Below are 25,178 nucleotides of genomic sequence, written 5' to 3'. Positions count from 1 at the left end.
GGTTCACAGGTACTGTGCAACTTCAGTTGCGTGTTTCAGATATCTGTCCTTCTAAATAAGGAAAATAAATTTATTTAATATCTAGGACTCACCAGGTGGATTACAGATGAAATGAGACAATTTTGCAGTAAAGCTTGTTGATTTTGCCTTTGCATTACAAAGCACATGACTTACATTTTTCATAATGCACACTAAAATGGAGCAAGCATATGAATGACTGGGAAGAGGAAAAAACGCAGTTGTAAATTTATGTTATAGATTGCTTTATTTCAATATATTTTATCTGCTTATGTGTTCAAAGTTTTCTCACTTTACCATTCAACAGTGCTTCCTCTATTTTTGTTAGCTGATCATCTTGCAAATGGATATCATGAGACTACTAAATCGTTCCTGAGAAATAATGAGAGCTCTTCATCATCTAAAGTAACAACAGGAGAACCCAAATCAAATGTAATCTCATCTCAAGATCCATCTCAGGAAAACCCATGATAGAAAACTCTTTCAGGAGATTTCCCTGTAATGAAAAAATATTTTTTAAAAAAGGAAAAATTTTCCAATCTTCCGTAGGTAATTAGGATTTACAAGACATCATTATGTCTGACTAGAGCAACAGGGAGTGATTAGAGCTCAGTGTCCCTGGTTCTTGCTCCCCCAGGCTCCTTTTGCCCGCTGCTGCGGCCTCTTGTACCCTTCTCCTGGCTAACAGAAGCAGCAACAGCAGCAGCAGCCACAGGTAGGGTTTGCATGTGTCTGCCTCCCAGAGAATTAAACAGCTTTCACTGCAGCGTACGAGTTATTCTGTCAGCTATCAAATAAAAATTTAAAACAGCCCTCGCAGTGTGGCACTGATTTGGTCCCGATGACCAGGACACACATGAGAGAAGTTATGTTCGCGTGTCTAAGGAAATAGCTGACTACCAGAATCCGAGACATACGCTCAAAAGTATCTTTCAGGCTAAAGAAATACGCCTTAGTAACAGCAGACATAACTGTAGAGATAGCTCCAGTATTAAATCTTTGCTGCCAGGATAAGACCTTTTTTTTTCCTGGCATAAACATTTTTGCATTTCTAAAATGAGAACTGGCAAAGCTTTAAAGTACTGCATCTTGTTACAGATGAATATTTTAACACTTTGAGCTACCATATTTTGAGTTTTCGGGAAAATAATCTAATTTTCCAAGTTTCCTGGATAAATTTACAACTGCAAATGGATTTTCTTTAGCAGGGTGACTATCTGACAAAATTAGAAGCTACGCATCACCCACCAACCTGCCCATGGTTTTGCTCCTCCAGTCAGTGTAATAACATTTTTTCCTGAAAGAACAGCAAAAATCAGCTGAGAATAATCAAGCAGGAGACAGTTGAAAAGGACACATACATTATAAAAGAACATTGGACATTTTAAAACATGCATTTTCATAGGCAGAAAGGTGAAAAACACTTAAAAAAGTCAACTGGAATAGAGTAAGTCATTAAAATGCTGTAATTTCACATATTTTCAACTTTCAAATTTGTTCCTGAGTCAAAATTAAGTTTTATTTTTGTAGCTAATAATAATAATAATAATCATATCTAATCAATAATTCATTCATAAGACACCCATCAGACAGAGTTCAATGATGCCATGCTAGTATTCATTTCATGTGATCTTTCTTAGCTTTTATTTCATAGAACTCATTTTAGAAGAATTACCAGGCCTTCCATGCTGTTAAATGCTTTATGCATTAAATACCATAAGCACTTAATGCCAGTAGATACTATCTTCATTCTCTGAAGTGGTATATCGTCACCTTCCCTTGACATTTTGCATCCAACTGAAGAACAATACATGGCCCTAAAAATCCGAGTACTAACTGCAACAAACAACTTTTAGGTTAACAGTTCTTTTCTCTCCACCCTTCACTGCTCATAGACACTCAAGAGAAACAAGACCAGAAATTCCTAGTAAAGTCTTCTGAGAGCAGTTATTTTGAAACCATAGAGAGACATATTTGCTGCAATGTAATACTTTGCACATCTAGTTTGAGGTTTTCAGGTTTTTTTCTGGCCTCCTCCTATCAGTTCACGGCACATTTCAACCGCAAGAAGGCCTCGATCTTGCAGATTCCTCGGGGTATCTGTATCTTTACCACGGCACTCATGTGGGGACAGTGAAGTTCAGCACCAGGGGCTTTGCTTCTCGCTTAGTTCATCTTCTACTTAAATTTGCCTAAATCCTTTCTGCTTCTGCGAGGTTTATTTTTTAGGAGGAATTAAACCAAGCTTATTTGGATACGTTATTATAAAAGCTGAACATTATTTTCAGTTGATATTTTATCCCTTCTTCCTCCCCCCATTCTAACACACACAAAAATGGTACTTTCACTCTGGATACTTCTCCATCACTTCTTAGCCTAGAACCATACACAGTTAACGAGATCTGCAACTGCCCATCTGGGCAGTATTTGAGATTGATTAAAGTTCACTACTTACATTAAAGTAACAATGAAATGAATACATTAAAAGGAGTGAGAAGGAAATGTTGCCTGGAAAATACGTGGCCATTGAAAAAATATGTATGTACTATCTGCAGGCTGTTGGCAGCCTGATACTTGGTACTACTAGGCAGAATTGTAAATGGAGCAATGAAAAATTATTAAAGGATTTTCAGACATTACATTTTGTAACAAACCCCTTCCTTCATTCCCTTCAATTGCCCTTAGCTGTTTTGCACAGATGGAGTCCAGCTAAGCTACAGATATAACTGATTTATTCATTACACACAATAATAATTATGTGTCACAAGAGGTACTTGCAGACACAGATAAAATTAAACTTTTGTCTAAGTTCCAGAAATATTTAATAGTTTTATTTCTACTGACAGACCATATACTTAACAAAAATATCTATAAATTATTAAAAAAAAAGCATAATTCAGTCATGATCTAACCTTGGTGCTAACATAAATCCTGTTTGAAACCATATACAAGACAACAGTGATTACCACAGACTGGTCTTTTGAAATGTGAGGAAAATTTCCTTTTGTAATTGAAACACTGAGATTCCATCTATATTACATATATGTTGTATACTATATATCTGCCAACACATGTAGATATAATGCCATACTAACACAGTTCTGGGATACTGGGTGGTCCCTTGCATCAGAAAAAGGCATTTTTACTTTTCAGCAACAGAGAGAAATACTTCTTAACCTGTGTAATAATTCTGTTGATTTTGTTTAGATTCCTGGATTGAGCAAAATGAACCTAAAAAGTAAGAGTTTAATTCTTCATGTATTATTCATATGGTATATTTTAGTGACCATAACCAAAAGCCAAAATTTTGCAACGCTGTGCAAGAGAACAAGGGTGTACTCCATTAAAGTACTGCAAGGAAGGTTAGCTCTTTTCTTCGATTATGTATTAAAATGGACAGTCAGAAACCACTGATAAATCAGATAAAGGCTAAGAGAAATAATCTGTTCTTAGAATCACAGAAGATCTCAGGTTGGAAGGGACACATAAGGATCATTGAGTCCAATGCCCTGCTCCTCGCAGGACTACCTAAAACTTCTTGAGAGGGAACTACTCTAGTTCTTGTAATTGTGGGAGAATTGTATGATTTGAGCTTCCTCTGTCAACTGAATAGAGAAAATGGTTAGCTCAGGAAAACAATATATGCCATCCAGTTAAGAAAGGTTTGATTTAAAAAAGCAAGCTTAACACTTAAAACAAACAAAAGTGCATTTGACAGAACACGTAATCAAATTATAAAATGTGTCATCACAGGATGTCGTTACACTAGTGTAGATGGCTATTTTTGCATCCATGGAAAGCCATCGGGGCTAATATAAAGAAAGATGAAGACATGAACTCTGCCTCAGAAAGACTCTGAACCACAGCCTTCCACAAAGAGAGAAGGCATCACAAAACACTGCTCTAGATTTGCTCTGCTTCTGTGTTGGACATTTTAGACAGGCTGCTGGCAAAGCAAGACAGACTTTGGTTCTATTCTGCTATGTCCACTTTGTGTTCACAAGAAAACTGTGTTGAATTTTATTTATTAAAAAGTACGGAAACTAAAGAAATAGCCTGTTTGAAATATTCACACAAGTTTTCGATTGCAATTTCATTTACATTCCTACTAAAATCTTTTTAAAGAGAAAAGAAATGGTGATCAATTTACTATTTCTCACAGTTCTATTATGGAGGTAGAGGTGGACAGTGGGCTTTTTTCTTACCAAATAAATGTATTTCATTCTACAGCAAAACTGCCAACAAGGTGAAGCAGGAAAATTTAGCATTTTATCTACTTTTGGTGGGCTGAACTGAGTGGGATAAAAAGAAGCTAAAGCAACAGCCCAGAAACAAAGAAATATGAATCAGACAATTTGGAAAAAAAAAATATTTACATGTCAGTTAATAATAAACAAAAATTACTTTGAATGCCTTCCAAATAAAGTAGCATTGTAAAAGTAAGCCCCTTTTTTTTTTCTGAAGAGCGCTACTGATCTGTGAAGTTACTAAAATGATGAAGAATTCAAACCATTGCTAAATCCTAACTTAATTTTGTGACTTCAAGTATCAAAAGCAAGAAAGGACTATTTTTTAATCGGAACTTAGGTGGTTTGTGTGTGTACACACATATGCAAACAATTCTATATTTAAAATGTTGACAAGTATTATTCAAACTAGAGAAGATCAAATGGCACTATAATAACATTCTCAAACATATGGAAGATGACGCTTACAGAAAATTTTTTTTTTTATGGAAAGGACTTTGAAGGCTTAATGGAAAGATGGGGAAACTCAGTATAGAACTGGGTATTTGAAGCAAGTTTTGAGCAAAGGATGCTTCGTGATGGCTGTTTCTGGCTTAGGACCAATGCAAGAGAGCCACACTGCGACAGCTGAAATCAGCAGGGACATGAAAGATAGAAAGGAGTGCTGTAAGGGTATTTTCCGTGAGTCACACAGCTTTGGCATCTAGTTACCACTTTAACTCCTGATGAGGTTTATAGCACACTACATGCTCTTCTTTCTCTGGAAGAACATTATTAATTGATTTGAAAAGGGACATTTTCTCCTTTAAAAACTGCTGTATTATCGCAGGAGATTAAGTTGTCCTACAAATAAGTAACATATTTATTGCAAAAACATATCACAGAATTTGTTTAGCATATAGACAAGGAACTCAGTTCAGTTCATTATTCTGCCAAAGGAAAGCTGAAGGACCAAGAAATAAAGGTATCTCATTTTATTCAAAGTATGACGATATGTGTTATATTGGAGACACAGAAGACACCAGCTATTTCTGTCATTCACTTGCCTTTGGGTAAGACTACAGAAATACCCTACATCATGGAGAATACTTGAGCTCAGATGGAGAATATCTGAAACTCTGCCAAGGACATCCAAAACAATGTGTGAAGTGCTAACAGTATTTTCTAAAGACATATGCTCCGTTTGACTTCGAAGGTAAGTTTGAAAATAAGTACCACAGGTAAATGTGAAAAGAACAATGCCTATTATTTTTTTCTCCTCTCCTCTCTCCCTGTCACCTCACTAAATTAAGTATAAGCATGCCTGGCCACAATGTAGCAAAGACTGCATTTTAGCCTTAAGGTAAGTAATGAACTTTTAATATTAAGCACTAAATTACAAGTTTCTTAAAATAGTTTCCACAATACCTGAAAGGCATCCTGATGTTCATTCTTTCTGCATATTTGCACAATGTCTCCCATGGACAGTGAATTTTAACAAACATGATATCACTGTTTGTAACAGCTGGCTGTAAAGAGTGGTAACAAACAAATACATATTAATAATTCAAACTCTATGGCATTCACCTTTCTAAAATCATTCTTCAGGGTCAAATTCTGCTTTTAGCCCTGAAGTAGCCATGCAAATCTGAAACCGCTGTAAGTGCTCTCAGCTAGACAAAGGAAAATGAATAATTTTTTTTTCTCCCAAACCCTGTAATATGAGTAAACTAATAACTGTCAAAAGGAATCCATAGGACAGATCTTTGCTCATAAACACAGCAGAAGTAAAGAAAGGCTTTATGTGGCGTTTTTTGACATGGAATAAATGAATTAATTTTAAATCCCCTCAAAGTCATCTTAGATGAGCAGTTTGAAGACCATTCTGTGTGTCTCCAATTTAAGGAGAAGAGTGCTCAGCTGCTAGAGACATAAAAAACAGCTGAGAGAAGGCTGCAGGTCCCACTGCCAAAATGTTAATTCCAGGGAATGCTTAAATAAATGTGATCTCTGCATGAATTGAGATTTTTTGTAAAATTACAAGGAATACTCTACACAAATGTTTTTCATGGTTAATTTATTTGTACATAAAACAGCAGTTTTCAGCATTACAGGTGCCTACATTTATCTTTTCTTATGAACACTTCAGTTTCACACCTTTCTCCCAGATGTATTTGCTTGAGTTTTTATAAGTAAATATTTTTATAGAGTTGAGTCTGATTAAAGCCTCTCAAAAACTTGAGTAATGAAAGGTTTGGTAAGTAAAGGTACAAGAAAATTTAGTTGAAAGTTTAATAAAATTTAAAATGTTCACAATTCTACCTGCCAGTTCCATAAAGTCATATCACAGTTCAATAATACTACTTCTAGGATTTTATTTTTCTCAAAAGATGTGAACAAAAAAATACTACTGGAAGACAACTTAAAACACTTGATATCTAGATCTATGAACTTATAAAAACATTTTTTTTTCCTGAAGTGCCAGTACTTCTGAATTGACACCAGCTGAGATGGGATATTTATTGAAATCAGAACAAAACTAGATATTTTTCCTACTGGACTGTAACAATTTTTAAAAGCCTTAAACCCAAATTTTAATCCACTGTCAGGTTAGTTATTTTTTATGAATATTCAACATGCTACATTGCCAGCTAGAACTTGCAAGGACTTCAAAACACTTAAAAGCTCATTCCTTAACCACAGAACATGTAAGGTGATTCTACTAAGTTGAAGAGTATAAATCAAGATGAAAGACACATAAAGTATAGGAGTTTACTTCAGGATAGACTAAATACATGCCTGTTTTAGAAGTAATTCACAAAAATGCAAAAATCCAAGGCTGTTTTCCTGGCTCTGTTTTCCTTAATTTTTATATTAATACTGTCATTACTAGGGATGGATTAACTTGACACTAACAATTTTAACCCCTTGAAAAACAGAGAGACATTTAGTACCATGCATTCTTGCATTCTGCTGAAAAGCATAGAGGTTATATATTAAAGCAACCACAAGAGTTACTGAAGCTTCTTCTGGTCTGCAAGCATAAGGAGCTGGAAGTGTGTGCACAAGCATGCATCCCCAAAACATGTTAAACACACATTATGAAACAATTGTTATTATTAATTAATAGTATTAAACAAATGGTGGGAACAGCCTGACTGGGAAGGCTTGTAGGAATGTCAGGAATCTTTTATAAATTCAGTAAAGTACGATAGTATTATAAAGGTTTTCTTATGCCACATAAGCTAAAAGTCTCACCTCTCGTTCTAACATCAACCCTTCTGCTCTCAAATTCTTCTCAAAAGTGCTTCTTTTTTCTACCTGTGGACTTGACTTTTTGTAGACCAAGATGTAATCAATGCGCTTTTTGCCGTCTTTGAAGAAGAGTCCTGATGATGCCATGGCATCAGTCTAGAAAAGATAAAATAAAAATACACTAAACATGGCATCCATAGAGATGAAGAGCCCCATCACTAACTGCATATAACACAGCATTTCCTAGAGCATTGAAATGTCCATGTATCTGCAGGATGAATATGTAAAGAAGTCACAGGAACAGGCAGTTCATTTGCCTCAGTTGCTCAGGATTTCAAATTAATTAGAACAAAACAAAAGCAAATAAAATAGCTCCACAAAACCCATATTCTAGCTATTTCTTTCAGCTGTGCAAAACCTTAACATTAGTGTGTGGTATGTATTGATATGAACTTCTGTTAATCCCTACTTTCCAGCAGGAATTAAAAAAAATTAAAGGCAAGTAAATTAAACCAAGTTTCTCAGCTTCGTACCTGGGCAAATTTTATTGAACATATTTGTATTTTCTCCAAGAAAGAAATAAATCTAAAAAATTAAAAAAGATACACTATTGATTGGAATGTTTTCCTGGATACTCTAGCTGAAGTGCTTTTTCAATGCCATGTTAGCAATGTTTAAATCTTGTCTAGTTCCTGCCCACCATGCTTGCAAACACAAGGGATTCTCTGACCTTGATATGGAAAACTCGGCTTTACACGCTGCTGCTGCAAGCTATTTTTGCATTCTGTCTTGTGCATGATTCAGAATAGACAGTGACTGTATCAACTGGTGTCAGACTATGAAGACTTCGAAATCTGAAAAGGTAAACTGAGAAACTACCATAATCTTCTGGAGAATGCAGCACTCATTTTAACACAAACTGTCCAGAACAAGTAAGATGCATTATATATATGGGACCGGAAGTCTATGTATGCTGCATCTTTTAGTCAATAGGATGCTAGTCTTAGAAATTCATCCTATTTGGATTATTTGATATGAAATTTATAATACTCAGAGTTATATCCAATAGTTACACTATTGATAAATAGAACCAAGTGTTAGTGCATGATATCAGCAATATAAATACTGGATACCAGCTCGCTTGTTTCTACGTGAAAGGTTTTTCTTACTCCCCCACATCTCACTGCCAACTTCCTACATATTTAGTATTTCTGAGAACTCCTCAGTCTGCAAAACCTAAAGTTTTCTAACAAGATTCTTCCTCTTTCTCTGTTTTTTTAACTCCCAAAGCAAAAACCAAGGAACAGTCATTCTCAGACCACCTAGCGTTACAAAGGAGTGCACCATCACACACCTGGGTACACTACTTAAGTACATTAAGCTTCAATTTAGAGCACAATTAAGCTTATTTTACCCCTCTGCAGTTGGTGATGGCATCAATTGTCTGTCTTTTCCAGATGACACTTTTCAAAACTAACCGTAAAAACATTTCTGTTACCTGCTCCAAGGTACACAGTTGCTTATGTATTTTAGGAACAAGTCTGTAAATATAAAATGGGTGTTAGAAATCTCAACTGTGGCCCACTTGGCTAGAGTTATGCTGTCGCTTTCATACGCTGCCTCAAATGCAACCATCCAGATGTGGAAGCAATTTCAGTCTTTAGAACACAGGAGAGATGAATTCAAATCCCTCCAGGCTAAGCCAAAACTAACCTGAGTCTTCTGCTACCTGCGTAAAAGTCTTCATTTCTAAGCAAAAAAGGTGGTATCCTTTTCTTTCTTCTTTGAATTGGCATTCGTCATTTTCAGGATTTTCTATTTGCTTCATGTGCAACTTGCTCTGAGATGCGTAACTAACTCAGGGCTACTGGGCACAGCACAGAGATCAGGTACTGGGGCTGTTGGTGTACGAGTGCTGGTTGATCACTGCCACACTTGCCTCCTCATATACACCCAGGCCACTGGTGCCTTTCCTCCATCACAAAATAACACATAATGTCGAATTCAGAAACCTCTGAATACCTGCCCTTAGCCTAACTGAGGGGAAATGCTAATTTAAGATGGGTCAAGAAACAGGCCAAATCACAGAAAACATAACATAAACTAAAGTAACTAATACATTACAGAGTATTATTAGCCTGAATTTAAGAATATATCTAGAGTCAATTATACAGATCACCTATGTGCAAAAAATTCTAAAAACTAAAAAAAATGCAAACAAACCCAAACTACTAAATCTAGAGAAAAAAACAAAGGCAGAGAAGACAAGATGTCTAATGTAACCAAGAGAAACAATAAGAAAACTGGAAAATAATTAGGAGAAATAGACAGACATAGGAAGAATAATTTTCCAATCCTAAACTACTTTGGAAGTTTGCTGAGAATAGGAAATATCCTTTCCTTTTGCTTGGCTTTTGACTTCAGATTTTCCTTTTTTATTCCCATAAGAAATTAAGTTAAATATAACAGAAAAAATAAAGAAAAAAGTGTATCAAACTTTTGTTGAAGAATAGCATACCCTATACTCTAATAATTTATTTTTTATACATTCTTCTATTTCTACTTATGTCAAGGTATTCAGATAAATAGTATCTGAAGTCCAGACTAAGGTAGTCAAGATCATTAACCAAGATTATTAGTGCACTGAATATAGAGTCTGTCACCCCTTCTAAGAATTCTGAATGGGGATAGTAATAAAAACATTAATTTTTATTCTTTTGTTAAATGTCATAGAAGTAATGATCTAAAGATACAAGATGCAGAGGTTTGAAGGTGAGGTAGTAGACTTAAAGGTTTGAAAGTGCAAGTTTGAATATGCAAGTTTTTGAATACCCAAACTTTTTTCAGGTTCAAGACACAAGCAATGAATCAACTCTTCAACAATGAAGAAATCCAGCACAAGTATTTCACAAAAGCAGACTAGAGCCGCTTTTTTGGTATGTGAAGCAGGCAAAATCAGATACAAAAATGGCCATAATTCCACCAAAATGGAGATCTGGAACTTCTCTTATACAATTTCTGCTGATGCAATTTCTATACAGACATTCTACAAATTAGATCTAACTTTTTGTAATACTTCTACCTTTCTTTGGATTATTATTTCTAGCCTTTCTCTCCTCATTGCTAAAACATGGGATTTTCTTCAGTCTTGGAAAAACATGTCTTCTCTCTCAAATTAACAGTAAGCAAATATGCCCTCAGATTCATCTGCACCACAAAGAATTCTTTGGGGGCCATGTTCAATAAGTAATGAGTTGTGCTGATAATAGAAATGAATTTTCCATCTGTTCATCTCAGACCACTTTCAGAGTACTACCACCACTACCACAGGCAGAGATGTGCAATAGTCAAGCCACCTGAACCACAATCGTGCAGTGAACCTGACCTATACTGGATTGATTTTGGGACTGATTCACTTCAACGCTACTGGCATGGCTAGTTTCACTTTAGTGCAATTCTCAAGCAATATTGTCCACCTATATTAGCAGGAATACGTGTAACAGTAAAAGAATTTATCTGGTGATTTAGGTGTTTTTTCCGGTTGATCTGAAGGAGGTCCATAATGTGTACAGAGAACAGGGAGCAATAATTTCAATTAAATGTGTGAGCCAAGGCATATTGGCTATTATCTACACCCAGCACAGTGAATCAGTCTATTAGTACAATGGGCATTCAGGCAAAGCATATTTATTATTTATCTGCTGTTTTGGACCAATAAATCTCTGATTCATTCTTTCACCTTTTTCTCGACACAGTGGAGGAGAAAAGCATCAGAAGAAATATTTTGTGCAAAGCTCTTACTCCCCTCTATTCTTTTTAAGATTTCCTGTTTTACCTGAAAAATGTGTATAAAAACGACGCATCAATGTTTGTTTTTCTCTCTAATCCTCTTCATCCTCTCCACCCTCTTAGTTTTCCAGATTTTCTGAAACAGTATCCACCTAATCAGCTTTCCTACATTTACACACATATGAAAACTTATTTAAGTTTGATTTGAAAAATTCCTTTTAGAGTATTGCTGTACAGTTCAGCTTGCAAACTCAGTTTTTTTAACCTCACCTTGTTCTTCGCAAGCCTTTAAATACAAGAACTTTAAATTTTATCTATTTGTGTACAGAGGCTGTGAAGTGCTTTGTCACTCAACAGTAAACTTGCTCATAACGCAGAATTGGAACACACTGGTTTGCATCAGAGTAAAATATTACCTGAGGCTTTGCCACTACAGATCTGTTGCAGTTCTTTGGTTTTCTTTATTATTTGTCAACATTTTTTCGTTGATTCATAGCTTGTAATTATTACAACAAATAACGTGACATACTGCTTTGATGTCTGAAACAGTGTAAAATCCAAAATACTGACATTATCATTCAACTGGAGTTTACTGTTTATACAAAACAAGTTGATCAGTTTAACCCAGAAAAGCTTTTGCTCAAGCAAAAAAAATGAAAGAAAAGTATAATACAAATACTTTGCAAAGTTATAAAATAAAGAGAGTACATTTCCATTCAGATGTGGCACAAGAATTTCATTGGATTTAGCCAACACGGAGGGATTTTTCAAGAAACTATTTGTCAGATCCTAATTAATAAGCAATACCCTCTTTACAAAGTGGGAACAGCTGTTTTAGAGGCTCTTTCCCTCCCCAATTAATTTAAACAGCACAATTCGCAGAAATTATAACTACTGGAACTCCACTGATTTCAGTCTACTGTTCTGCTCTGTAGATTAAACTTTTTCCAATTCTTCACGCCATACATAGACACAAATATTCTAGAAGAGTGAGTTGGAACCATTCCGAAAATAGTAAGCACATTTTAGATTTATGTAAGAGTAAATGACATGGTATGCACTGTAATATAATATATCAGCATACTTTCTTCTTTTTCCATCTCATACCAGTAAAATGTTTAAGTTAGTGAATAATTTGCACTACATAGGTAAATTCAGAGGTTAACTAGAACCAAATACGGATACAATGTACCTGTTGTAACCCTTCCTTTCACCTTCACTCAACCACTGACAACTCTCAACAAGGCTAACATAACAGCAAGTGCTTAAATCTCTATAGGTGTACACATTTTTAAATGATTATTTATTTCCTCTTGGATGTGTGATTTATAGACTACATTGTTCTCAGACACAGGCGTGACCATGAAGTATCTAAGTGCAGAGAGAACACCTAGCTGGGCTGTGGATATTCTCTCTCTTCCCGGCTTACAGTTCTCGGTCCTCTTGATTTGCATGGGGATGGTGCTCCAAATTCTTCCTCTCCATCCCTTTCCCAAGCTCATCTACTCCATATTGCAGCTTTATCTGCTACATGAAATTGCATTTCCATATATCCCTGCATTGGTTTGTGTGGCAAGGTTTTGGTACTGGGGGGTGCTACAGGGGTGGCTTCTGTGAGAAGCTGCTGGAAGCTTCCCTCGTGTCCGACAGAGCCAATGCCAGCCGGCTCCAAGACAGACCCGCCACTGGCCAAGGCTGAGCCCATCAGCGATGGGGGACCCACGTTGGAGCAGGCTGTGCCTGAAGGACTGCAGCCCGGGGAAGGGACCCATGCTGGAGCAGTTCATGAAGAACTGCAGCTTGTGGGAAGGACCCACATTGGAGAAGTTCGTGGAGGACTGTCTCCCGTGAGAGGGACCCCACGCTGGAGCAGGGGAAGAGTGTGAGGAGTCCTGCCCCTGAGGAGGAAGGAGCGGCAGAGACAACGTGTGATGAACTGACCCCAACCCTGTGCTGCTCAGGGGAGGAGGTAGAGAAGTCTGGAGTGAAGCTGAGCCCAGGAAGAAGGGAGGCATGGGGGGAAAGGTGTTTTAAGATCTCATTTTTATTTCTCATTATGCCACGGTGATTTGATTGGTAATAAATTAAACTAATTTTCCCCAAGTCGAGTCTGTTTTGCCCGTGACGGTAACTGGTGAGTGATCTCTGCCTGTCCTTGTCTCAACCCACGAGCCTTTCGTTGTATTTTCTCTCCCCTGTGCAGTTAAGGAGGGGAGTGACAGAGCGGCTTTGGTGGGCACCTGGTGTCCAGCCAGGGTCAACCCACCACAATACTCACCAAATTTTGTTACACTGGGCCTAACTCTGCTACTTTTGAAATCAATAAGCAAATTCCCATTGACTTGTCCAAATGTTTGCAACTTAAGTTGTGCTATGGCCAAACCTCAAGTACATTCAAACCACTAGGAAAGGTTCTGTCTAATTTGCTTCTACATAAAAGCTACAGAAAGAAACCTGCCTAGGAGAGAGCATGTACTAGGAAACGCATGTACTATTTCCCACTACCACCAGCCCAGCGTTCGGCCAATTTCAGCTCAGGTTTCTATGTATTTGATAACTTTCCATGGAATTCCTCTTCCATAACTTTGTCCAGCTGCCCCCAAATCCATGTAATCTTTTAGAATCCACAACACCTTTGACAAGGATTTCCACAGCTCATCTGGAGAGCCACCTGCTTTTCTTCGTTTTGAATTCAGGTCAAGTCAGTTTTATTTGATGCTTCATGGCTGTAATTCTACAAACAAATATATGTGGTTTCTTAAGCTTTGTAGGACCTTATCATTACTATAATACAGTTACTGAAACTATTTCACTCAAATATCCCCCTAAAATTAACTGTACCTCTAATGTACACTATATAAATGAAAAATTAGTGATTTTCAAAGCAATCACTATTCTTTTTTGGCCAAACATGTACAGTCCTCTTCTCATAACACTTCCTTACTAAACTTCACAACTACCTAGTCAGACATGACCTATTAATAGAAAATATTAATGCAGAGGAAATATTAATATGTTAATGCTACATACATTAACATGTTGTTATGCATATGCTATATATTGCAATAGCATATTCTAGTATTTTTATTATATTTTAATAATATAAAATATGGACTATTTTGTCAACTAAAGTCAGATTTTAATATTCAACCACACTTAACAGCATTCAAGCCAAGGCAAAAGGCTAACCTCTTGTAACATTCACCTTGACAATACAAAGGGACCACCCCTTCAGTGGAGTTCCACTTTCTCATCTTAAGCTTGCAACTTCAATCACTACTCATCTGACCACTGACCAATTTTTGGAAATAGCCCTTAGCAGTCTGTATTGTGTTAATTATCCTAGTGCATTAATTAAAAAAGCCATCTGAGGACTCTTAAATTATGTTGGCATTGGTTTATACAATGAAATAGTACAGAAAACTGAGATCCCAGCTTATGAAGCTTTACCTCAACCTATTTGATTCATCAACTCGATGTCTACTTAAATACATGCTATTATTGACTCCGGCTGGAATAGTTAAAAGGAAAAAATTCAAAGTACTTCAGTGTGAATTTAGCCCAGGAAAAGCTGCACTATTAGATTCTACATGTCTTTATTTTAATAAATGAATTTATTCTAACTTACTATCAACATCCAGTAAATCAAGTCTGACATGAAAGAAATTGTCTAACTTGTTCATTTCTTGTATAAGATTTTCATTACCATTACCTAACATATAAATGCCAAATGAAAATCAGGGTACAAGACCTTTAATAATTATATTTTATGATTTGCTTTACAGCTTCCTGAAATTTGCCAGCAATGACAATGAAAATGAGCATGATTTCTACTTATTTTATACATATGTACACGTAAACACAGAGGCTGACAACTATTTCTTTTAACATCATCCGTTAGTAGTTTGCTGCTGATGCACTTTGTACATTGCTTTAGAACATATCTAAAAAACCAGTTTCATCCACTACCCTTGCAAACAGTAGTTAAAACATCAATACAAGCACAACATGAGTGCTAGTCTAGCAGCACACACACAGTGCATTGGACTCAGCCTGAAGCAGGTTATTCTGACCCAAGGTACCCACACAGGGAGAAACAACTTTTACATTGGGCTGTAGCTCAGGCAGTGGAGAGTCTGTGTTTCAATTTCTAACTTCAAGGACTGTCATTTCCTTAATAAAAAGAACATAAGGAAGTTTCACATTTATATGAACATATAGAGAACATAAATTCTCAGCCATAATCAACAACAGGAGCATTCACTTACATAAGCGCCGACTGATACAGTACACAAGAATTAAGCCCCCACAGCATGATATGTTTATTTTGCCTCTACAGCAGACAGGATGAAGTTCAACTTTCCTCTGCGTGGGTGGTGTAATTTGGATTTAGATTTGTAGAACTATGTAAAGGAAAGTAAATATATGAACAGACTAGTATCTGGGATCCAAAAAGATTGATGGATGCATACAGCTGGACCTCAGGATTCTTTCTTTACAATTTGCACCCCAAGTTTGCTAAATTTCTCTCCCTCAAATCTTTTTATTTCATGGTGATGATGTCCAGAACAAAAATAATTTCCTCCCTAAGACAGCTCGTGAATTTTGACAGCTAAATGTGCTAGAGAAAAATCATTTTGATAGACTCTTACCAATAATGAAGCAACATACCAGAGAGACTTACTCAAATGTCTTGGGTTTTTTCCCAGGGAAACTATAAGAAGAGAAGAAAAGGGAAGAATCCACCAGTAGAAAAAGTGATGCTACTGCTGGAAATGGAAGCACTGAATCCAAGCACTGAGTCCCAGCATCACCACTCCATAATAGCACCACCTCGCCAGTAGCATTTTTTACAGACAAAGATGTAGGGGAAAGTTGTAGAACCAGAAAACATTGGAGGAAGGATGAAAGACAAGTAAACAGACTTTGAAATGTATTTGCTTCCTCATGGAAACAACAACATGTTCACTGACCTACTGCTGACTCATAAAACTTTTGTAAACGCCACCACAAAATTTATTGGCATGGAGTCTTACAGCCCAGACAGGACTGTATGGAACATCATATATAGACATATATACATATTCATAAAAAAATCACTTTGTACACTAGCAAGGAAAATCAGCTTGGAATGGAGGAGTAAGAGGGGGAGAACGAAGCTTACAGCGCAAAACACACTGGTTATCAGAGGTGGGGCAAGGAAAAGCAGTTTTCTGTGTCTCTTGATGTCTTGGTTTTTAAGAGATGTTTTAGAGATAATAATGGATGAGTTCAGGGGTATTACATCATGAAAAAGACAGAAGTAACCATGGAAATAATTTGAGGAACTAGGGCAAGAATTTTGACAGCAACAAAGTCTGATGTGTGAAATTCTTGGGCATTGTCACTACCTAAACCTGCAAATTCTACATAAATAGCTTTCTTGTTCTAACTCTGAGTAGAATGGTTGGTTATTTCTCATAAAAGAAAACTTTCTTCTAAGAACAATAATAAATTATATTGGAACTTCGTAAGATGCTATGTAGTAGAAGGATTAGTGGCTGATTTGTGAAAACCACCTTATTTATTTTGATTATTAATTTTCTCTAATACTGTTACCATGAACTTTGCATTAACACCTTCAGTAATATTCACACTGAAGGACGCCAGCATTTCAGTGCTTAGTGTCTACATTCACAGCTTATGACTCTTACCTTTAAGTATTTTCTGGAAATAAATACATTTCTGATGCTAACTACAATGGGATTATTTCCATGAACAAAAGTGAGATTCCTAATTAATGCTTGCTTTGTTTCAGGATGTTTAAAAATCAAACCTGGGACATCAACAGGGTTACAGACTTCTTAAGTTACATGGAATTAGCTGTGAAAATACTTTAAAAGACTTTAAAATATAGTACTGGACTCATTTTTCACATTTTAAAAATGATACTCTGATTAAGAAGACTCTAAGGTGTGCTTTATGGGAAATTTTCTAAGCACATGACTAAGTTAGCAATCATCTTTTTGTGTTTGAAGGGTTTTGGAATGGGTAAGTCAGAAATAGATTTATTATATTCATCCTTTCAATTACTTAATTCCAAAAATATAGATTGACTTTAAGTGTATATTGTTTTGGTTTTTTTTTTTTCTTTTGCAAATAACCATGAGCATAACAATGTAGGAAAGATGCATATGCATATTTGCATATGCAAAGATATCCAAACTATCTTGGGCATCAAAGACAACACAGCCTGGTTAACATGACAGGCTGCCATAATTACCCATGCTAATGTATTTCTGTGTATACTGCACTGTACTGTGCAGAACCTAGCTGTTTTCTGAACAGAGAGGAAGACTTCCAGAAATATCTGACCTTCTTAATAAAACTGCAGTTTAATTTTTTAGGAGGAAACTAAAGTATTAGTAATTATTTTAGCCTCTTCACAGACAACATTTTTTTTCCATTTTCATTCTGTTCAGACTTACAGAGTAAGCATGAAAAATACATTTGTATATAATATGAAAAATACATTTTGTTTCAGGAAAGGAGTAGGTTTAGGTGATCTTATGCAAAAGTTTGAAAGGAATTCTGTTCAGTGTTACTGTATGAGGAAATAGCAATGAAGGACATTTGGAGGCAGGAGGAGGCTTCCCATTTTTAATACTTAACCAATTCTATTTGCTCTTTATGACTAATAGGGAGGCCTTAATAAGAAGCATACTGACATGACCACTGAAAATTTTTCTTTACATGTTTATTTTTTTAAACTTTCATCTTTATTATAAAAGTACTTACTACTTTCCCTGCATTTCCTGAGGTTTTTTTTTTTTTTGTCCTTTTTAAACAAAACCTCACAGCAGATGAGAGCCATGCACTAGAAGCATAAACATGAAGTTAACTTTTGTTGCACTTTACCATGTCATTCTATTCTGGGATAATGATTTTATCTGTTATCATTCTTTTTAAACTTTATTTACTTTTATGTTATTAGACTGCATTTGCGGATTACTCCTTATCTATCAGGCTCCCTTTGCTATTCTCCTTTCCAGTACACTGCTGTCAGCTGACATCTTGTTCTTATTTATACCCTAAAACATTTTTATTGCTAAACCTTCTCTTTCAGCACGCATGCCTGGCTTCCACTGAACGCAGGAGCAGGATTATGAGTGAAATAGTGTATGTAAAATTAGTGATAAATTGACAGGATTAGAACATATAGCACAAATCTGTGCAGCTCTGAAAGTCATGGACTTAAACAGGAAAAAATGAAAACAGAAAATTCCTGCAAAAGGGTGGAAAATGAAATATTAAGATTGAAGAATATTTTTATTCTGCAGATGTTACATTTAATTTATTCCATTTTTCAAAACCACCATGAAATTCTGTAAGTGAAATATTTGTTTTGCAGGAGAGAGAGGAATGGGTATGTTCAAAATCACAAAGAATCCAATAAAATGCCTAAACAATATATTTCAGGTTTTCATGGGTAGATTTATCCTTTAATAATCACTGTAATAATCTACACTGAACATACTGAGTTTTGCTCAAATTATAATGAATTTTCAGCAATATGTCCAGCTCATTAGATACAATTCTCCATATGTTTTGGCCAATTGTTTATTTAAGGTCTTTAAAATTCCTTTGAAGTTATGTAACATTTCTGGAGACTGAAAGAGAAATCATTTCAGACCCTATCCAACACAAAGCTAGTCTGGACATGCAGTATTATAGCGGATATCAGTAGACACCAGAAAAAAGCAGTAAACTAGACTACTATGTAGGCAGTATTTCCTTATAGTTCCTGAACCCATAGTGATAATATGTGAACTTTGTTCTAAAAATCCTTTCTTTACCTTGCCAGATGGCAAAATACACTACCTAGATTAAAAATTCATCAGATCAAAGAGAGCAACAGTAGTGTAGTGAATGAAAGGAAATGGAAGAGTAATTTCTCAAATATTCGTATCTTGCCACTGTACACATGATAGCAATCTGTACAGAAAAGAGTTCACTGCTACTGACTTCAATGCTTCTCTGGACAAATGTTGTCTTCCATTCAAGTGATAAAGCCTGTTTAAACCTGCTTTCCTTTCTTAGTGAAACTAGAACATGTCCAATACCAACCTTCCAGGCAGGGGCCTTCTCATTTCCTACATTTCCCTTGCAATAGCAGATACTACTCATTCCATACTTTGCTCAGCAGCCACTTGTTGGTGTCATTCCTCTGCATGAGATCCCTTGGCAGAATCACATACGTGTAGTCTTACTTTCTACACAATCTCAACAGCAGTTGGTAATGAAAAGATGGCAGAGATGGGTAACGAAGACAGCTTTTTAATGGGTCTGAACGACTCACGATTTTTCAGTATGAAATCTGTGGATTCTGAAATGATACCAGCCTACACTAAAGGAGATGATGACTTATAAATCATAATCAAGGAAATGAGAAAAGTAGATGACTATCAAGATGAATGTTGGCATCCAGATGCTATATCAAAGATACCTGATATTTCTAAAGCTTTAAAACTGCAGCAATACAAACCAGATTTATGGAAAGTGATACATCACATATGTGATCTGAAACACTAAACAATTCCTGAAAAAAAGGTGTATTGGCTTTCATCATGTCAGCAAGACAAGTTCGTTATTGCGGAAGTATTCAAGTAGCTCATCATTGAGACAGATAACAGTACCAAGAATTAACTGCAAATAATTTTTTTTAGCAATTTTTCCCCGAGTGTCTCAGGCATAAAACAACCCTTCCAAACCAAGTCTAAATTAGAATCATTAACAAGCAGAGAAGAAGAATACGCTTTTATCCTTGTATGCTTTTGCCAATGCAGTGTTTCTCATTTTCATTCTCTGGTCAGACTGAGACTTTCTTTATCATGATAGATCAGTTTCTCTTCCAAATATATGAGAGTACTTACCAGCTATAAAGCTGTAGAGCAGTCTTCTGTGCTTTCAACAAGTCTCGAAAAGAATTAGAAGCCTCCTTTTGCTAGTTTTATATCCGTTTGGGGAAGAAGTTTCCCTTGGACATCTACTAATTGCCACAAAGACTTGTACAATAATCCAAAGGCAAAGTAGTAACTTTCTTTTCTAATATAAGACTAATCTAAATCCCCTCTGCCTTTTTCCTGTGGAGGCAGGCGAACAGTAAACAGGAGAATCCTGCTTGGTTGCCTCATTTGCGAGAACAGTATAAAAGCAGAAGGAAGTTTCCAAAGTAATTGCTGTGATAAAAGGAGTTGTCAAGGCTAAAAGCCAGATGTGGCTTCAGAAGACTGTTTTTAAACTCTAAAGCACTTTGTTCGGTAGGTCAGGACATAAGAAGACTGAGACATAAAAAGTGCATTTTTGTTTAAACTTAATACAAATACAAAGCTCCTCTTTAAACTTTGAAAGAAAGTTAGCATACTGGCTGCCTACAAACTTCACATCAGTCCTGAATGCAGGCCTTGGAGAACACACAGCTACTGGTGATTTTATATTTTACATGAAAATACAAAAAATATTTTGCTTTAGCACAATGAAATGCCTGTTACTAGATAATCTGTTACCAGATTTTTTTGGTAGCAGTCTTACCCATTATGAAAAATATTTTAAAATATTAAAAATATAATGCTCTATAACATAGTCTATATTCTGCAAATTCTGCATTATTTTTTCTGTCTTTTAGGCCACATTTAACATAAAAGGTTTTGTCTATCTAATCAACAAAATCAAACAAGAACATCCATTATTATTTCTGTCTTAATTCAGCTAGCCTTGCAGAAACAGACAAAACACCTCTGAACACAAAAAGTTCTCACTGCAATGGTTTAGATTAAAATATAAACCTTCTCTGTCATTACCGAAGTTTCATTTTCACATCACAGATTTCCAATCTGTAAATACGATTAACTGTAAACCTATATAAAAGTTATTAGATAGCTATTATTATAAAAGTTCTTTTCTAAAAGCCTCCCATGAAACGAAGTCTTAGAGATCACATCAACCTGCTACCTATGTTCCAGAATCCTGTAGTAATGCAGATCAGCATGACTGAGAAAACAAGCTTTACAACAGTTACATGACTCTCATGAAACATGCGTTCAATGCTAAAATCACAAACTGCCACAGGCATAATGGATGACAGAACTGTATAATGACCTACTGAAGAGTATACTGTATGCAAAGCACAGAAACTTAGAGCTATTTAAAGCATTTCTAGATTTGTAGCATGGGATTATTCATGCCTTTATATACCAAAAGAGAATTGCTGGTAAAAAAAGTTGTGCTGCAGAATACACTAATTCCAATGCTTGAAGAAGAAAAGTACTCAGAACTTCTTGAGGTTAGGTCATTTGTCATATATTTACAAACAATTATGCTTAATGGAAAAGACAATTAAGGGTGTCCCAGCAAGAACAACAACAAAAAAACCAAACATGTTTTGAACTGAAAATCCATCATAATTCTTTGGCATTATGGATGAACTGCTGTAGAAAATGCATTGTGATGAATACTGTGATTAGGTTATTACTCAGCAAGATAACAAGTCAGTTTTATCTGGTGAGATGGCTTTTCCAGTGCTTTAGTTGAGGTTCCTGAAAATACTCCTACGCTCTCCTACACATAAGTGAATTTTATCGTTCATTCAATGTGTCTAGCTATACTTTGGATTTTGCTTAGAAGGACAATCCTACACTTCAGATCACTCTCAACTGATCATTTGCTACATGAACTTAGTTCTTCCAAACTCTCATAATTTCCTGAGGCCTCCCAACTGACATGAATTCACTCCATACTGGGAATCCTATGTCCTAAATTCTGTGCAATATATATTTTTTGAAAGTAGGCTACTGTCTCTTATATGAGTCGATACGAATCATTAGAATCCTTGATTCTATGTAATTTTGTTTGCTTTTGGTACAGAGAACTCCATTCACTGATTCTGTAGGTCATACTATAATAGGGGAGCCACCTAAATTTCTTATCATGAGATGCCTATTTAAGCTGCAACTTATCCAATCCCTTAAAAATTATATTTTAAAAATATTTAAGCACATTCTCACTATTGATAAAATTTGATAATTTTACGTGTCTGTTACCTTTAAAGATGATTTAGTCCGAGGTTCTGTTTTCTGTCTGGTAAGCTTGTTTTGAATAAGCAATGACTGATCTGTACGAGCATCGTAATTTCCATGTTCTGAATCATCTGTGTATGTGTCTTTGTCCTTTCCTATGTCTGAAGGAAAAAAGAGAAGAAAACAGTGGGCTCATTTCAGGTTATGGTAAACTAACAGTATTGTTACAGCCACAGTTGAATATTCCTTTTAAGAATCCACTTTTCAGTAACTTATATTCTATCATTTCCTGCAGAAGTTTTTTACTTGAAAAGTCATTATGTTTGTTTTAAACTAGAAGTGAGTTCTATTTTTAGCAGAAGGCTTATAGAAACATTTTTATTACCATTCAAACCAAAAAAGCCCACAACATTCTTTACAGTATTTTAAAAAAAACACAACGTGATATAAAGCAAATATTCAAACGCTTTTGCGCTTGACTCACAATTGTCGGGACTCAAAATGTGTTATCAAATAGGCAGGTGCATCCTGGAGACAGGAGTAACATCTCATGTTTTACATTTAAGCAAGCAATCAAAATTCCCCTGATTCCCCTACATACATGCTGCTCATCATTAGGTACGGTATTTGAAAATCTGCATATTAGGTGTTGCAGTGACCACTTCAGAACACATTTTAAGAGGTGTACCTGATGGTGGTAGAAGATAGTTGACACCATGAAGAAAGTGTTTTCCTTTTCATTGGATTTGTTTTAATTCCTCAGCAGAAGTTTTTATAAAAACTGAGTATCCTAAGATAGCTGCACGTGACTGAGGACCTTCCTCAAAGCTCCCTACGACCCACTCTCAAAGACCAAATTTCCTCTTGCATCACCACTGCAAGCACGTTAGGACTCAAGTCTCTGAGTCACTGTACATCCTCTGTCAGAAGGGTGACATTTTTCCAGACATTTAATTTCTGTGCACATTCTCCATCAAAAAATTATGACAATACTTACTGTATATACCCAGCATGAGTAAAATGAGGCGTAATGTCTGTACAATGTTGGACCATGTAAATTTTAATGAATGTTGGAAAATTGTTAGTCTTGAAAAAATATTTTAAAGATGAAGAAGATGGAATAATTATTCCCACACAATTATATCTTGGACAAATTGGAAATAGAAACATATTCAGACAAAAAAGTTACCCACAAATCCTGAGCCAAGTTCTCATCTCAGCTTTCGCATCAACATGGGAAAAGTCAGGGGGAATGGGAACAGCATTTAGCCCAGTAATTCTAAACCCTAAATAGAAGCCAAGAAACAAGTCATGGTTGCTGTGGGAACCACAATCTTGAATTTCCTGAATTTTGTATTCATAAAAGCTCATCTGCAACAACAAAGTATTTTTCATTAAGTTGTTCAGTTAAACTCTCCAAAGTAAGTACTACAGAAAAAAAATAACCACAATTATCTCATGTAGCCTAAACATTTCTGAGATGGAATATTAAACTGGAACATTTACGAAGAGCTGGTTTTTTCTGCAGTTTAGCTACTTACATAATGATTACACAAAATGAGCCCTTAGTAATTTCTGATATTGATATTAACCTCAGTAAATCTGTGAAGGGATTTCTTAATGTACAAAATAGCCTGTTTTAATTGTCAGAGCACCAAACTCAAGAGTTTTTATTCATTTTAAAAAATGTTTTAACCTAATATATAGGTTACTCTCTGGTCAACAAAAATGAATGTAGTAAAAAGACTGTGAAGAAGGTTTCAAATAGTAGGTATACAAAGTAGGAAACAGGAGACTTAAGCAACTTTGCAGATTTGACTCATGCCCAGATGTGATGAGCTCTTAGCTTTACTAAAGATGAAGAACTTGTAATAGAAGCCAGTAAAATGAAGAGGCAGGCCTATGAAACCTAAACTCTTGTATCTACATAAGCCCTTTAAGCTGAAAGAAAGACTCTACTTACATTAAAAGTCTGTTTTTATGAGGGAAGTTTTACAGGATTAGACATTATGAGTACACCTAATACTGCAAAAAAACCTTTGCAGAAGTACATAATGTCTTATTTAAACAATTTAAAGTTATGAAATAAGTTTTCCCTTAGTGCTCAACATACTTTTACCTGCTAAACATTTTGTTTTCAAGGACAGAGCTTTTAAATTGTAGCACACATTCTCTGTTAAAAAAAACCAAAAACCTTCCATTTAGAGACACCTGCAGTCTTGCCTGAAATGTAGTCAAAAAACGTTTTAGCAACAAAAACCCCCACGAAAATAGAGAAATTTAGAATTTAAAAGGTACATTTCTTATACAAAATTTAATGATACTTGCTATTGTATCTTTCAGCAGTTGATGACTTATTTTATGCACCTAAAGCACTGTCCCACAAAGTAATGGTATCAATACAGTAAAAAGGGGAGGAATGAAGATTAAAAACATAGCATTTAAACATTGCACTTGAATAAGCATTTGCTACACCTGTCTGAAAAAATGTCAGGCTGAGAGATGTAGCATACAATCCATATTTTAAAAGTATATTCAAAAGTGTGCACTTTTCTTAACATTCATGTAGTTTTAGACATCAATGTCAACAAAACACCTAAAGTATGCTTTGTAGATACTTTGAATAGACTAGTAGTCCCATTTACCTCTTCTGCAGCATATATTAAAACAAAATTTTAATATAAATAATTATACTGAAAGAAAAAGTTCAATGGATTGCATCATATTTCTATACCAGAACAGGTTAGAAAGAACAATTGCAACGCATGTGTGTTTTCAAAGCGTGTATGTTTTGGGAGGCTCATTCTGTTTCTTAAGTTGAACTTTCTGTAAATTT

General features: G+C 35.6%; 1 protein-coding gene across 2 annotated transcripts in view; it reads right to left on the bottom strand.

The window, feature by feature from the left end:
- ANO3 (anoctamin 3) overlaps nucleotides 1-25,178 on the bottom strand; it is a 209,269-nt gene that overhangs the window by 54,923 nt on the left and 129,168 nt on the right. For both annotated transcript variants that reach the window (XM_010563719.1, XM_010563718.1), the window contains exons 4-6: nucleotides 22,367-22,503; nucleotides 7,503-7,655; nucleotides 5,673-5,773 (exon numbers count right to left, since the gene is read on the bottom strand). In XM_010563719.1, coding sequence (XP_010562021.1) covers nucleotides 5,673-5,773; nucleotides 7,503-7,655; nucleotides 22,367-22,503 — 391 coding nt within the window. The remainder of the gene's footprint in view (nucleotides 1-5,672; nucleotides 5,774-7,502; nucleotides 7,656-22,366; nucleotides 22,504-25,178) is intronic.

Source organism: Haliaeetus leucocephalus, unplaced genomic scaffold (assembly GCF_000737465.1).
Source record: "Haliaeetus leucocephalus isolate CR32 unplaced genomic scaffold, Haliaeetus_leucocephalus-4.0 Scaffold173, whole genome shotgun sequence".
NCBI lineage: Eukaryota > Metazoa > Chordata > Aves > Accipitriformes > Accipitridae > Haliaeetus > Haliaeetus leucocephalus.
The sequence above is the reverse complement of the archived record's forward strand: the minus strand, read 5'-3'. Positions and strand labels throughout refer to the sequence as shown.